Below are 15,092 nucleotides of genomic sequence, written 5' to 3' on the forward strand. Positions count from 1 at the left end.
TGATGAGGTTATGGAGATCAGATCTAGGTGTGTTGCAGTCTGTTTAATCACCTGTCATAACTGTCACTGATAGGCTACATGTATCTACACTCTGGGCTAGAAAGAAATCAGACCCAGTCTTGCTTCTTTAGAGCATTCTGTGTATTTGACTTATGACTTTTGGGGGTGCTGTTGCACTCTTCTACAAAAGTCTAAAATAATCCTTGAAACTTTTATTAACAGCAAATATTCTGATGTGGATGCTAAAAATGAGAATTGATATTAATATTTTTATTTTATCTTTGAAAGACATCTTATCCCTTTTAAAGCTCATTTATAACAGCACCCCCTAGTTATATCTGCTAAATCCCTCCAAAAATGCATGAGGTCAAACCCACTGCATCATGACTGATATCTGAATAACTGTATTATGCTCATAAAATGAATCTGTGCTGTTATCATAAAGGGTTCTGTGGAAGTGTATTCACATGGCTGCAAAAAGTTTAAGAACTCCTGAGCTAGACAATATTCCCAACAATATAAGCATTGACTCTATTGACTCTAATTTAATGTGCTGCAGTAACAAGAAGCAAAACATGAGTGGACGGCACTCGTCAGACATTTAATGGGATTCTGGCAGTATCAAAGCTTGAGATAAGAGAGAAAGCCTGCCCTAATCTATACAGCCATCCAATTATAGTATTAGAGGGCCTTCTATTTGCATGGAAAGGGTTTGGAGATCAGAGAGAGAGAGAGAGAGAGAGAGAGAGAGAACCTGTGCCCGTGTATGAAATGAAAGGAGAGAAAGGACAGGAGGTACTTCTGTGCTGCTGAACTGCCCCGCTAACTTCAAGTCTTTGTTCCATGTATGCTCTCTCTCTCTCTCACACACACACACACACACACATATGCCTATGCACAGACGATTCAATAAATATGAGACTTTGAATGAATTTTCTTACATCACAGGGATGTCTAAACATCAGATCTGGTTGAAAATTAGGAATTAGCTTTTATATAAACTTTTTAGGCTTTATTTGGCCTATAACACTTTACTGCACAGTAAATACTATAGCAATAGCAAACATGGCATCAAAAACCAAAACATTCACAATAAAATACAAGAAGAATAAATATTTATGGGCTTAGTGGTTAACACGTTTCCTTAACATATTGCTTTTTTTATTATTAAATGCCAAGAAAGGTTTTTAACCATTAAATATTCAACAAAAAGTGTTGTTCTCAAATTTCACAAGGTGTTTTACTGCTTTAATCTGATTCCATGTTGACATGCAATTTCACTCACCGTTAAATAGTAAGGCATTCTTCACCAGCTCTGTGGCTCCATCCTCTGGTACAATCAATACATTACATTTCGCACATGCGCAGAAGACTAATTCAAGGTCGGCATTTTATCGTATCTCTCGGATCTGCATCAATGCCTGATATGCACTGCGCATGCGTAGTACAGTTCAGTCCACGACACATTTCAAGAGTGTTACCAGCAATAGAAGTAGAAGGATTTTTTTCCCCTTTTTAAAATATACTTTATTCAATGCCACAAGAACAAGGGGTATTACATATTCATGTTATCACAATAAAATTAGAAAAAAAAAAAATTACACCAAATTTCAGTGCTTTCAGATGTTTTTAGACCTTTTTGTTTTTAGGTTTGTTCCAAGAGATTAACAAATAATTTAAAAACATTTATAAAATGTGAAAAAAATGTGGTTTACATTCCTCAACACGAAAGAGGAAATGCAAATTCATGTATTTAAGCTGTGGTTACAATTTCCCTCCACTGGAACCAAGAAACCTAAACCTGTTACAGTGACAATAGTCTAGTGCACAAAGCCAGTTTAATGAAGACATGAACAATGTTACATTCAAATTTCATTTCACACAAACATGACCATACACAATACGACATCTAGTGTAATGTAACTTTGTAGGACTTGTGTAATTGCATTTAGTCCACATGGAAAGTGTCTTGTCTCTCGCCAGCAAAAGGTGTGCTCTTCTTACATCTGGGCTGAGGAAATGCTGTGGGCTGGTACTGAGGAGGTGGCTTTCACACTTTCTAAGTTGTTTATTTTTATGAAACATAATCAAGGGAAAACTTAATGCTCAAGTAAGAAAAACATTTTCTGTGCCAGTGTAAAGTTAAGCTTAACAATCAACATTGGGGTTACAGTAGTAAAAGTCATCGAATAAGCTCTGATAACATGACAGAAATTTTGAATCATCAGTGGGGGTAAGCTTGAGCTTCTGACGAATGAAACGTGCTTTAAAGTAATTGGTATTCTTTTTGGCTGTAATTTTTGGTTTAAAAGGGGGCGTAATCTTCCTCTGTTCCAAAAGCTGCCAGTCAATTTTCTTAAAGAATGGATGCATTTTGATGGCTTCCTCCTGGCCCAGGGACACCACACAGCCAAGCCGATTCTTAGGTCTCTTCACCAGGAATGCCCTGAGAATTCTTTTCGACTCTCTGCTCAGCCAAAATGGATAAAGTGGAGTATCCTGAAGGATGGACTTGTACAGCCTCGACTTATTTCTAGCAACAAACGGAGGATAGCCCACCATCATCTCATACATGATGACACCTAGAGACCACCAGTCCACTGATGCACCATATTTACATTCTAACAGTATCTCAGGTGCTACGTACAGAGGTGTACCACAGAGAGTGTTGGTAGTGTTGCCATCTAGGATGCCCCCTTTGCATACACCAAAGTCAGCTAACTTGCAATGGCCATCGGCATCTAACAGGATATTGCTGGGTTTGAGATCTCTATGAATGATGCCGTTACGGTGGAGGAAGATGAGAGCAGAGACTATCTCAGCAGCATAAAAACGGGAGCGTGATTTGGTAAATCGAAATGACCGTGAAAGGTGGTATTGAAGATCACCTCCATTCATGTACTCCATAGCAAAGTACAAGCGGTCCTTAGTCTGGAAGCAGCAGCAGACCTGGGTGAGGAAGGGGTGTTCTGCAGCCAGAACCAGGGCACGTCTCTCCATCAGAGTTTGGAGCACCTCTCTATAATTCTGAATCGATTCTTTCTTCAGCATCTTTACTGCAAACACCTTATCAGTGCCTCTGAGTTCAGCCAGAACAACCTTGCCATATGAACCCCTTCCAAGAACTTTGAGGAACTCGAAATCCTCTAGGCTCTTATTTCTAGGCTGCACCTCTACACTGCTCTCATTTAAACCATCCTCACTCAGGTATGGACTTGGTTCTACTTGTTGCACTTCCTCGATATGATCAGCAGACGGTGGTGTTATGTCTCTGTCACGTGTGCCCGACCCCAGATGATCCTCCTCTGGTTGTATCAGACTTTCTTCAAATCTGCAAGTCGTTTTCTGTCTCTTTTTACTGCAATGAAGAAACAAACACAACAGATTTTTCACTTCTATAAATTAGAACAGTATTTCTAAAATTTTTTCTTTTTTTCTGTCTGAGATTATACTGGTGGTGGTGTGTTTTGAACCCGATACTGTCCAGCAATTGCACAATTAGGAACAAATGGACATACTTGCACTTGCTTGGACTGGACCATATACTAATTATTCTCCATTTGAGGCATGGGGTTTTCAGTTAGGATATGATATAAAAGCTGTAGCTAAGACGTGATGTAGAAGGTATTTCTGAGTTTGAACCCCCTGAAATATGTTATGGTGGTAAATGCTTAATTTTGAAGGTTAATATGTCGTATACAGGGCAGTTAATTCTAATCATTTCAGAGAGCATGGGTTTGCACATGTATTAACTTCATAACAAACTTGCAGGGTTTTTTTAAGGATTTCAAAGTGTAAATATAAACTATTCTATAGTTAAGGAAATACATTCTTATGTACTTTCCCTTATTTTCACTTTGCTCAGAGATTTCATAAAACCAAGTGTCACCTTACATGACTTCATAGTCAGTTATCTCTGGTAACAGTAAATTAATAAAGTAGTAAATTAAAGGTTAAAGAAAGTCATAGTATGTGGATATCATGTCATGAGAGTGAACAAATTTCCTTGTTACTATAAATCTATAAACTTAAACTAAGCGCATGTACATTTATTTAGTGAGCATTTCAGGGGATAAATTAATTCAACAGTCTGCCTTCATCCCTCCCTCCATTGTCTATATCCGCTTTATTCCTAATTAGGGTGACGGGGATCTGCTGGAGTCTATCCCAGCACACACTGGGCGAAAGTCTGCCTTCATTCCCCTCGATATTCTAACCCTTATGTTAGCATTAGCATAGTCAGGGAATGTTACCTTACCAGCTATCAGCTACATCGGTGCAGCACTGGCTACAGATTAGCGGCTAGCTATCTGGCTAACGGGCTTATTTCAGCTCCATATGAGGAGACGGAGAGATTTTACTTTCCATTCAAGAGACTGTTTCCAAAATGTTTTAGTTCTGACAAAAAGAGGCAGTTTTGTCGTCTTTTTTCGGGACAATGATACCTGAGCAAATCTCGGGTACGGAAAATCCCGGAAAATGAATCCAGGAAACTTTTTCATGGGAGAATAAAGCATCGGACTCGCTTAGCTTCATACTGCTGTTTCTCCGACATTTTGCTGCCAAAATCATCAAATCGACCGAGTGGGAAAATTATTCTTCATCTAACTGTGCTTTCACTTGCCCCGGCGTTCAACCAGTCAACAATAATTACTGTTAAAGCTTGGATCCTTTCTGTCGGACTTTTTTCAATAACATTTGAGTTCATTCTGATAAATTTAGATAGTGATTTGAGTAACATAACTGTAATGAGTTTCAGTAAAAAACGCTACAATCTGCAGCCTACTTCCAAAGCAGCATTTTGTGGACAAATGGCAACCGTGCTAATGCTATGCTTTCCCAAGGAGGCAAAACTCTGATAGTGTGGGGCAATTAGCACCTGAACGATACATGAAACTTCCATATTTAACATTTACAGGCTCATTTATTTATTGATGTGTTTATTTATGTATTTATTTACCTTTCTGTATCATAGGACTTGACTTCATCATGTCCCTTCTTCACTTTGTTCTTCTTTTTCTGCTCACAAATAAAACAATGTTCAGTTTTATACACATAAACACAAGTTATGGTATATTACTACATTTCAGAAACACTGCAGAGCTATATTGTCTTCTCTTTATCCAAGTTTTTCAGTGAGACCAAAAAATTCAGACATTTCTCCAAAACCTTCCATCATATTATTTGTAAATCATTATCTATGATCCATACTTACCCTCCTCATACCCTGAAACAAGTTCAATGAATTTCCCATTGCGAAACAATCTTATAATCTGAACGCAGATCAACACAAATGCGACGCTAAATGCACACAATTCACAGCTTCAGACTGTACACACAAACTAGAGAGTCACAGAATCTGAATGGAATTAGAATCTGTGATGTCACAGGGTAGCGTCTCCTAGTTACCTCTCCTAGCTGGACTATTAACAGCAATCATTTTCTTCAGGAAACTTTTGAATGTCTTTAAAGTAATTCATTTACTTCACTTATTTGGTATTGTTTTATATAAAATACAACCCAATGTGTAATACAGTTACAGTTACAATCATCATCACAATCTTTATATAGCACTTTTTTAACAGAGTTTAAAAGCCATGTAGGAAAAAACATCTGCCACGGAGTTGTTACTGATTCTCAGGAGTTAAAATACTCAGGATGGAGAAAACTAAAACAGCACAAAAATATAAGCCAGTCTTTGGTCATCTTTATCCTTCCAAACCCACTTCTGACATGAAGAATTTCATTAATATCAGAGTTCTGCATTGTTTAGGCTGATAGTTTGATTCAGAGTTTTCAAGAATTTTACCCTAAAACGATTCAGTTTTCACTTCCCCATGCAACCTTATGCCTGGCAACCTGACCAAGGCCTGACTAAGCTGTTTCAGGCCCTTAATCTCACCACCTCGTCTCCAGCCCGTTCTGTCCCTCTGTTAGTTTGCACAGTCGCGTACAACTTCTAGTCACAAACAACCTCTAGTCATGTACACAGAAGGTCAGAACTACTCCTTTTAAAATTTTCCATCACGATCCGCTCTTTTTGTCTTTAGGACAACACACAATGTTTTGAAAGATTATTGTCGTACACATAATCAACCAAGAATATGAGTACATTCATAAGGCTAAGCTTGATCAATTACAGTCTCACCTCAGTGATTTTTTCCCAGAGTTCCAAGAGTTTCAATGAACACTTTTTTCTGTTTTTGTGGGGACAGAGCCCATGCACATAAAATGCAAATGAAAAAGCAAAGGCAGGTCTGATTATGACTTATGACAAGTCACATGTGGTGTCGACAGAATGCTGTTGGACTCTACTTGTCTGTATTTACTTCTCTGGTTCTAAGCCAGTCTTAACCTGAGGTCTGGTGGCCAATCAGGGAAGGTCATCTTCAAACAGAGGAGTCCAGTCACTGGAGTCGTGTCATATAATTTCAAGAGTTTGTTGGTTGCTAAATTTGACATTATAATCTTTTTCAAGCATTTGAATGTGTTAATAGATAGAGTCTACTGTCCAGTCACCATGTATCATAGTCCCCAGCTATAATCCCTCACTGTTGTTTTTACGAAAAAAAGGCCAGCTGTAGTTGCCAGAATAATTCTGTAAAAAATACATAAAGAATGCAAACAACTTTACAGTTTTAAACTGAACATCTTATTATAAAAGTCATAAGTCTGAAGTCAGACGTCAGAAAGAACTTTATTACCAATTATGTTTACACACACAAGGAATGTGACTTTGAATGCGACAGGAGCTCCAGTGCAAAAGACAGTATGGACATAGGAATTACACAGCAGAGATGGAATATGACACTAATGCAATATATGCAGCAATAGAAATATAAATGGTTTAAATGACTGTACAGATATGTTATTTACAAGTGTGTAGTTTACAAATGTACAGTTCTGGATTCTATGTATAAATGAGTCAGATGAGATGGACAATGTATATTTATGAATGTTTGAACTGTTCAGGCTGAATATAGCCTGTGGGAAAAAACTGTTTTTGTGCCTGGCTGTTTTGGTGATCAATGCCCTGTAGCGCCGACCAGAAGGCAACAGTTTAAAGAGAGAGTGGGCTGGGTGTGAGTGGTCCAAAGTGATTTTCTTAGCCCTTTTTCTCACTCTGGAGGTGTAAGGATCTTGGTTTGGCAGGAGAGCACCAGTAATCCTCTCGGCAGTCCTGACTGTCCATTATCGTCACTTGATGTCTGATTTGGTAGCTGAACCAAACCAGACATTTATAGATGAACACAGGGAAGACGGTTGTAATTTACTGCTGAATTAACATGATCATCCTATCTGGCATAACATTATGACCACCTGCCTAATATCGTGTTGGTCCCCCTTTTGCTACCAAAACACAACTAACTGCCATGCACTGTGTATTCTGACACCTTTCCATCAGAACCAGCATTAACTTCTTCAGCAATTTGAGCAACAGTAGCTCGTCTGTTGGATCAGCACACACAGGCCAGTCTTCACTCCCCATGTGCATCAATGAGCCTTGGCCGCCCATGACCCTGTCGCCAGTTCACCACTGTTCCTTCCTTGGACCACTTTTGATAGATACTGACCACTGCAGACCGGGAACACCCCACAAGAGCTGCAGTTTTGGAGATGCTCTGATCTTCTAGCCATCACAATCTGGTCCTTGTCAAACTCGCTCAAATCCTTACACTTGTCCATTTTTCCTGCTTCTAAGACATCAACTTTGAGGACAAAATGTTCACTTGCTGCCTAATATATCCCACCCACTAACAGGTGCCATGATGAGGAGATAATCAGTCTTAGTCACTTCACCTGCAGTTTATAATGTATAGTGACTTTTGCAGTGTTAACAACATCTAAATAAAAAAATATTTTCTGTAACTTGTAACTATTTAGAGGTTAAAGGCACGCACAGATTAAGCATGCAAATACTGAAAAGCAAAGCTAGACATACCTTAAGAGATAGTGTACTGTAAGAAATCCAATAACAACTTGCCTTGCGATAATTTATTCATCTCAATGCAAACCTTAGTGATCTTACTGGAACTGAAAGAGAATAGATGGAGGGAAGGTGATTGAAAAAGACAAAGAGAGAAAGAAAGAGCAAGAAAGAAGAAAAGACTTTAAAATGGTTAAAAACAATTTTGAGGTTTTTATGAAAAAAAGTAAGAATTTTAACACCCTTTAAGGATTATTGGTTTTCCTTATGAGAATGAATACAACAGATGTACCAATATTTATGAACAACCTCTTTAAATTGAGGTACAGGAATGGAAATCAGAAAATACAAGAACAATTCAACTTATATGTCATGTACAAATTCATCTGCAATCTTGTAGAAAGGCAGCTTCATCAGATGTTTGACCTTCTGAGACATCGTTTTCAGTTTTTCTTTCTTCTGCTCTTGGCTCTCTGGGGTCTTTCCAAGGGACAGGAATATTAAATCTTAGTTAATGCACCTAACATAACTGTTCTGGATTGCTGCTCTCTGTTCTGGAGGGACTTCTTCTGTGCCAGACTCATCAATGGGATGCTTTTGTTCTTGTGTTTTTGGTGTCATAGATCGCTTTACATTTTCAATCCTACATTGCAGTTGCTTAACTAAAGAGTGATACTCCTGCTCGATCACGTCTCTCTTTATTACGTCTGGCAGAGATTTCGAATATTTTGCCACTATTTTTTGGCAAAGTAGAATTCCTTCTACTTGGACAAGAACTTTTTCACATCATCTCATCCAGAAACCACAATCCAGAGCATCATTTCCTCTCTCTATTGACTGTATCAGTTCCTCTGGGAACTTACCCAGTGGTATCAGAAAGCAACTCACCCAGTCTATATCAGGGCTTTGGAAGCTGTTGGAAAACTTCTTGGTACAACAAACTGGTATAGGACGAGGTTCTGGCAAGACACCAACAGATGAGCTAATAGTTTCAGGAGTTTGCCCTACAAAACACATATGCGTGCGCACACACACACACACATACACAAAGAACTAACAAGAACATGAATGTTTCAATGTTTCCGATTGTTTAGGTCAGCTGTTTTGGGTACTGGTTGTATTTCGTACTGCAGTATCATGTCTTACCTCTCAGCTTCCAAGCCGCAAGGATTTATCTGGCTTGAACTGGCCTCAACACTGGTAGCATATCGGCTTCATCATTTTAAAATCATCAAAGTTCACCACACCAACAGATTGCAAGATCTCTTCTAAAATATTTTTTGTCATCTCTGGAAGGTCAGACAAGACCTCAGTGATGTAGAAGTGTAAAAAAAAATTCCAAGTCAGTCGTTTCTGGAATCAAGAAAGTAGTAATTAGACATTTAGAAGTAACACTGTACATATAATCGGAGCCTCTTAGTGTAGATTTTTATTTTTGCACATCTAAAAAAAACTGCTGCTGCTTTCATATTTCAAAAAGTATTTTATAATTTTTACTAAGCATATCTGAGCATTTTTTTTAGTATATTAGACCATATTTATTTAGAAAGTACACAGTGTTTCAGTGGAATGACTTAAGAATGTATGATGGTTAAGGATAAAAATCTACCACGTCATTAATGTTAAGACACAGCTAAATTCTGTTTGTTTGTTTGTTTTTTTTAACTTTTCTATTGTATTTCATTTCTGAAATACAAAAAGGAGAAAAGAAAGAAAGAACTGACAGGTCACCAGACGCTTCACATTGTCACGAGGCCTGAACGCCAGAGGGAGCCGTCGCCCGAATATTAACTGTTTCTGTTCACTTCCAGTTCTATGACCTATATAAACCGCACGCTATCCTAGTTTCATTGCGAAGCATTGTTTCCTTTGTGTTACCTGCCAAGCCTTGATTTATCTATAGTCTCGTTTCCTCGTGTATGACCTTGCTCGTTTTTCTTCTGACTTCGTTTCTTGGACTAGCGTTTTGGTTTTGACTTTCTCTTCATTGCTTTCTGGTTTTCGACTCTATCTTTTCCGTGACCTCGACCAAGATCTTAGCCTTTGGCCCTTTACCTCATCCGCGTATGGATTCTAATACCCCTACGTCTGACGGGACGTTACAGAATGCTTCGCCAGAAATGAGTCCAGCGGATATGCAAGCGGCACTGTGGCGGCAGAGCGTCCTTATTCAAGCTTACCAGGCGGAGGTCGACGTGCTGAGGGCAGCTAACCACCAGCTCCAGCAGCAGCCACTGGATCAGGCAGCCGCTGCCGCGCCAGCGCATGACACCCACCGCGAACTTCCTCGTTTTGCCCTTCCTGAGAAGTTTGACGGATCCGCCGATCGTTGCCGAGGTTTTCTTCGTCAGTGTGATAACTATTTCGCTCACCAACCTGAAGCTTACCGTGACGAAAGAACCAGGTGCGCGTTCATATTATCCTTACTAACTGGTAGAGCGCTAGATTGGGCAGCAGCAGTTTGGGATTCTGACCCCCAAGTTAAATCATCCGCCGATTATTTAGCTAATTTTATAAGGGAAGTGTTCGAATACCCAGCGGGCGGCAAGGATGTTTCCGTTCAGCTGCTGGAATTACGCCAGGGGAGGGACGCCGCCGCGGATTATGCTATAAAATTCCGCACGTTGGCAGCGCAGTCGGGATGGAATGACACTGCACTCATGGCGGTCTTCCACGAGGGGCTCAGCCCGGAGTTACAAGCTGAAATGGCATGCCGCGACACGAACGTCACGTTGTCCCAATATATTTCCACTGCCATCCGTCTGGATAACCTGCGTCGCCAGCACCGCCCTACAGCCACCGCCTCACGCCCCCTGCCGCGTTACAAAATGGAGGAGTGACCGCACACAGAGAATTATTCTGAACCCATGCAGCTGGGAAGGGCACGAGTCACAGCAGAGGAGCGTGAACGGCGTATTAAACTCAACCTCTGCTTCTACTGCGGAAAACCCGGTCATAGAGTGCTCCGATGTCCTGAAAAATCATCTATGCCACAGGTAGAAAACATAGTTCACTTGTCCAAAGTTTCTCTTCCGGCATATCTTCTCCTTGCTCATTCTCAGTTTTTTGTCACAGCACTAATTGACTCGGGCTCGGCGGTCAATCTCATGGACGAGATGCTGGTGCGCGATCTACACATCCCCACAGTCCCATGCATTCCCCCGCTCAGAGTGACTGCCATTGACGATCAGCCCATCGGAGGGGGCCTCATTTCTCGGCAAACCCAACCTATCAACCTCCAACTTGGATTATTCCATCATGAGCGTTTATCGTTCTTTGTCATCTCCTCCCCGTCCAACCCCATAGTGCTGGGCCTTCCATGGCTACAGCTTCACGACCCAGACATCTCCTGGAAGGACAGTGACCTCCGAAAGTGGGCCCCTTTTTGCATAAAGAACTGTTTTTTGAACCGCACTCCACGTCCATGCCTCGCTACTTCCATTGAAAGCCCAGCTTCGTCCAGCCCCACTTTGCTCCCTCCTGAATACTACGAACTACGTGAAGTGTTTAGTAAGGAAAAAGCAGCCAGGCTCCCACCACACAGACCATGGGACTGCACCATTGAACTCCTCCCCAATGCCGTCCCTCCCAAGAACCGAGTTTACCCTCTCTCCATCCCAGAAAAGAAAGCTATGGAGGACTACATCGAAGAAGCCCTTGCAGTGGGTTATATACGGCCCTCTACATCTCCGGCGGCGGCGGGTTTCTTCTTTGTGGAAAAGAAGGATTGAGGGCTCCGCCCATGCATTGACTATCGCGGTTTGAACGCTATCACCGTGCCCTACCCTTATCCTCTCCCCTTAGTTCCAACCGCCCTTGAACAACTACAAGGGGCCAAGGTGTTCACCAAACTCGACCTACGCAGTGCCTACAACCTGATCAGGATAAGAGAAGGGGACGAATGGAAGACTGCTTTCCACACCACTAATGGACACTACGAGTACCTAGTCATGCCTTACGGGCTCACCAACGCCCCGGCAGTGTTTCAATCCATGATAAATGAGATATTCAGGGACATGCTCCACAGCCACGTAATAGCCTACATTGATGACATTTTGATCTACTCAACAGACTTGAAACTACATGTTTCCCACGTTCGAGCAGTCCTCCACCGCCTGGCAACCCATAACCTCTTCGTGAAGTTGGAGAAGTGTGAGTTCCACCGTTCCTCCATCACGATTCTCGGTTACGTGATTTCACAAACGGGGGTGGAGATGGACCAGTCAAAAGTATCCGCGATCATGTCCTGGCCTGAGCCCACCAATATTAAAGGCCTCCAACGATTCCTGGGGTTTGCTAACTTTTATCGCCATTTCATCCGGAACTATAGCACCATAGCCAGTCCCCTGACCTCGTTATTAAAGGGGAAACCACAGAAACTAAAATGGACTGATCAAGCCCGAACTGCCTTCGATAAGCTTAAGCACAGCTTCTCCTCCGCCCCTATACTCCGACATCCACGACCCGACTTACCTTTTACAGTAGAAGTGGACGCCTCGAACAGCGGGGTGGGAGCAGTACTTTCTCAACACCAACCAGAGTCCGGCAAACTACATCCCTGTGCCTTCTACTCTCGGAAACTAACACCGGCGGAATTGAATTACGACGTGGGCAATAAGGAACTTCTAGCTATGAAGGTTGCCCTCGAGGAATGGAGACATTGGTTGGAGGGGGCAGCTCACCCGTTCCTCATACTCACAGATCACCGTAACCTGGTGTACCTCCGTGAAGCTAAGCGCCTCAACCCACGCCAAGCCAGGTGGGCCTTATTGTTCTCACGGTTCAAGTTCACGGTCACCTATCGTCCCGGCACAAAGAACGGGAAAGCTGACGCTCTCTCCAGAATCCACGAGGTCAGCGAATCACCCTCACACCCCAGTAGTATACTCCCACCATCCGTTTTAGTAGCCCCCATTCGTTGGGATTTCATAGGAGAAATCGAAAGGGCTTACACCTCCGAGGCTCCCCCCCCAAATTGTCCCCCCTCCAAACGTTATGTTCCCACCATGTACCGTCTAAGACTGATCAGGTGGACGCACGAATGCCCCAGCTCCGGCCACCCCGGCATCCATCGTACGGCCCAATTGCTGCGTCGCACCTTTTGGTGGCCTTCTCTTCACCAGGATGTGGAAAGGTTTGTACGCTCATGCTCCATCTGTGCCCAGTCCCAAACCGATCGCCATCTGCCTGAAGGCCTGTTGGAGCCCCTACCCGTCCCACGCCGTCCCTGGTCTCACATTTCTATTGATTTTCTCACTGACCTCCCCGACTCACAGGGCTTCACAACCATCATGGTTATCATTGACCGATTTTCCAAGGCATGCAAATTAGTTCCCATGAAGGGATTACCTACTTCCATGGAGACCGCCGTGGCCATTTTCCACAACGTCTTCCAGAATTTTGGGCTCCCCGAGGACATTGTATCGGATCGGGGGCCACAGTTTACCTCCAGGGTCTGGCAGGAGTTCTGCAAGCAACTAAGAATCAAGGTCAGTCTGTGCTCAGGATACCACCCCCAATCTAACGGGCAGGCCGAACGTCTGAACCAAGAACTAGGAAGGTTCTTGAGGGCTTACTGCAGCAAGGAACAGCATCGATGGAGTGAATTCCTCCCATGGGCCGAATACGCTCAGAACTCCCTCACCCATTCCTCTACGGGGCTGACACCCTTCCAATGTGTTTTTGGCTATCAACCACCCCTGTTCCCATGGTCCGGGGAGCCCTCTGATGTCCCCGCGGTGGACGAATGGTCCAGGCGAAGCCAGGAGATCTGGGAACGAGCCCATGTTCGCCTTCATCGGGCTATACGTAGACAGGCGATGCAAGCCAACCGCCGACGCCAACCCCACCCTACCTACCAAGTGGGTCAAAAGGTTTGGTTATCCACGTGCAACCTGAAACTCAAGCTGCCATGTCGTAAGCTCAGCCCCAGGTTCATCGGCCCCTTCAAGATCATCCGCCAGGTTAATCCCGTCTCGTTTCGCCTCGAGCTGCCCGCCTCCTACCGCCTCGCACCCACTTTTCATGTATCCCTGCTCAAGCCCTATCACGAGCCACAGACTGCGGACCCCTCTGCCCATGAGCCACCCCCTCCCCTGGACATTGACGGTTCCCTCGCCTATCGGGTCCACACCATTCTTAACTCGCGTCGTCAGGGCCGCCGCCTCCAATACCTGGTGGACTGGGAGGGATATGGCCCGGAGGAGCGATGCTGGGTCAATGCAAACGATATCCTGGACCCCGCTCTCATAGACGAATTCCACCAGAACTTTCCCCACAGACCCGCCCCTCGCCCGAGGGGACGCCCTCGACACCGAACACCTGGAGGTGTTCTTAGACAGGGGGGTTCTGTCACGAGGCCTGAACGCCAGAGGGAGCCGTCGCCCGAATATTAACTGTTTCTGTTCACTTCCGGTTCTATGACCTATATAAACCGCACGCTATCCTAGTTTCATTGCGAAGCATTGTTTCCTTTGTGTTACCTGCCAAGCCTTGATTTATCTATAGTCTCGTTTCCTCGTGTATGACCTTGCTCGTTTTTCTTCTGACTCCGTTTCTTGGACTAGCGTTTTGGTTTTGACTTTCTCTTCATTGCTTTCTGGTTTTCGACTCTATCTTTTCCGTGACCTCGACCAAGATCTTAGCCTTTGGCCCTTTACCTCATCCGCGTATGGATTCTAATACCCCTACGTCTGACGGGACGTTACACACATACAGTTTTTACATCCTTCCTATACAGTTATTTTCATGAAAGGGTTTACTCTTTAAATAACAACCCCCCCCCACCACACACACACACACACAGTAATTACACTTACACAGAAAGTACGTAATTGCCCATCTTCTCACTTACTTAAGTCAGGTTCAAACACTAATCGGTAGAGTCGCGCATCAGTGACGTCACTTTACTGATTGGCTAGAGAAGGGAAGTAGGTTGAGAAGCAGTGGACCAATGGGGACTTTTATCCCGCCCCGTAATCTGCATAAAACTCTACGCATAATTTTTGGAATAACAAACACTAGCATCCTTGTGATTCACGAGTTTTATTTTTTTTACGAATACGATACTTATGGCGTGGATTTGACACCATATTTTCTCCATATCAAACATATCCTATACAATACCTGATACCTGTTTCTTGTGAATACCACCTTTATATGCATC

General features: G+C 43.0%; 1 protein-coding gene across 1 annotated transcript; it reads right to left on the minus strand.

Annotated features, from left to right (window-relative positions):
• Nucleotides 1–1,581: 1,581 nt before the first annotated feature.
• LOC131360684 (protein kinase C epsilon type-like) lies at nucleotides 1,582–5,254 on the minus strand. The gene is made up of 3 exons (XM_058401334.1): nucleotides 5,216–5,254; nucleotides 4,961–5,019; nucleotides 1,582–3,358 (listed from the first exon to the last, which is right to left on the minus strand). The coding sequence occupies exons 1-3, from the start codon at nucleotides 5,252–5,254 to the stop codon at nucleotides 2,149–2,151; spliced, it is 1,308 nt and encodes a 435-aa protein (XP_058257317.1). The 3' UTR covers nucleotides 1,582–2,148.
• Nucleotides 5,255–15,092: the final 9,838 nt, after the last annotated feature.

This window comes from Hemibagrus wyckioides, linkage group LG10 (assembly GCF_019097595.1).
Source record: "Hemibagrus wyckioides isolate EC202008001 linkage group LG10, SWU_Hwy_1.0, whole genome shotgun sequence".
In the NCBI taxonomy this organism is placed as follows: Eukaryota; Metazoa; Chordata; class Actinopteri; order Siluriformes; family Bagridae; genus Hemibagrus; species Hemibagrus wyckioides.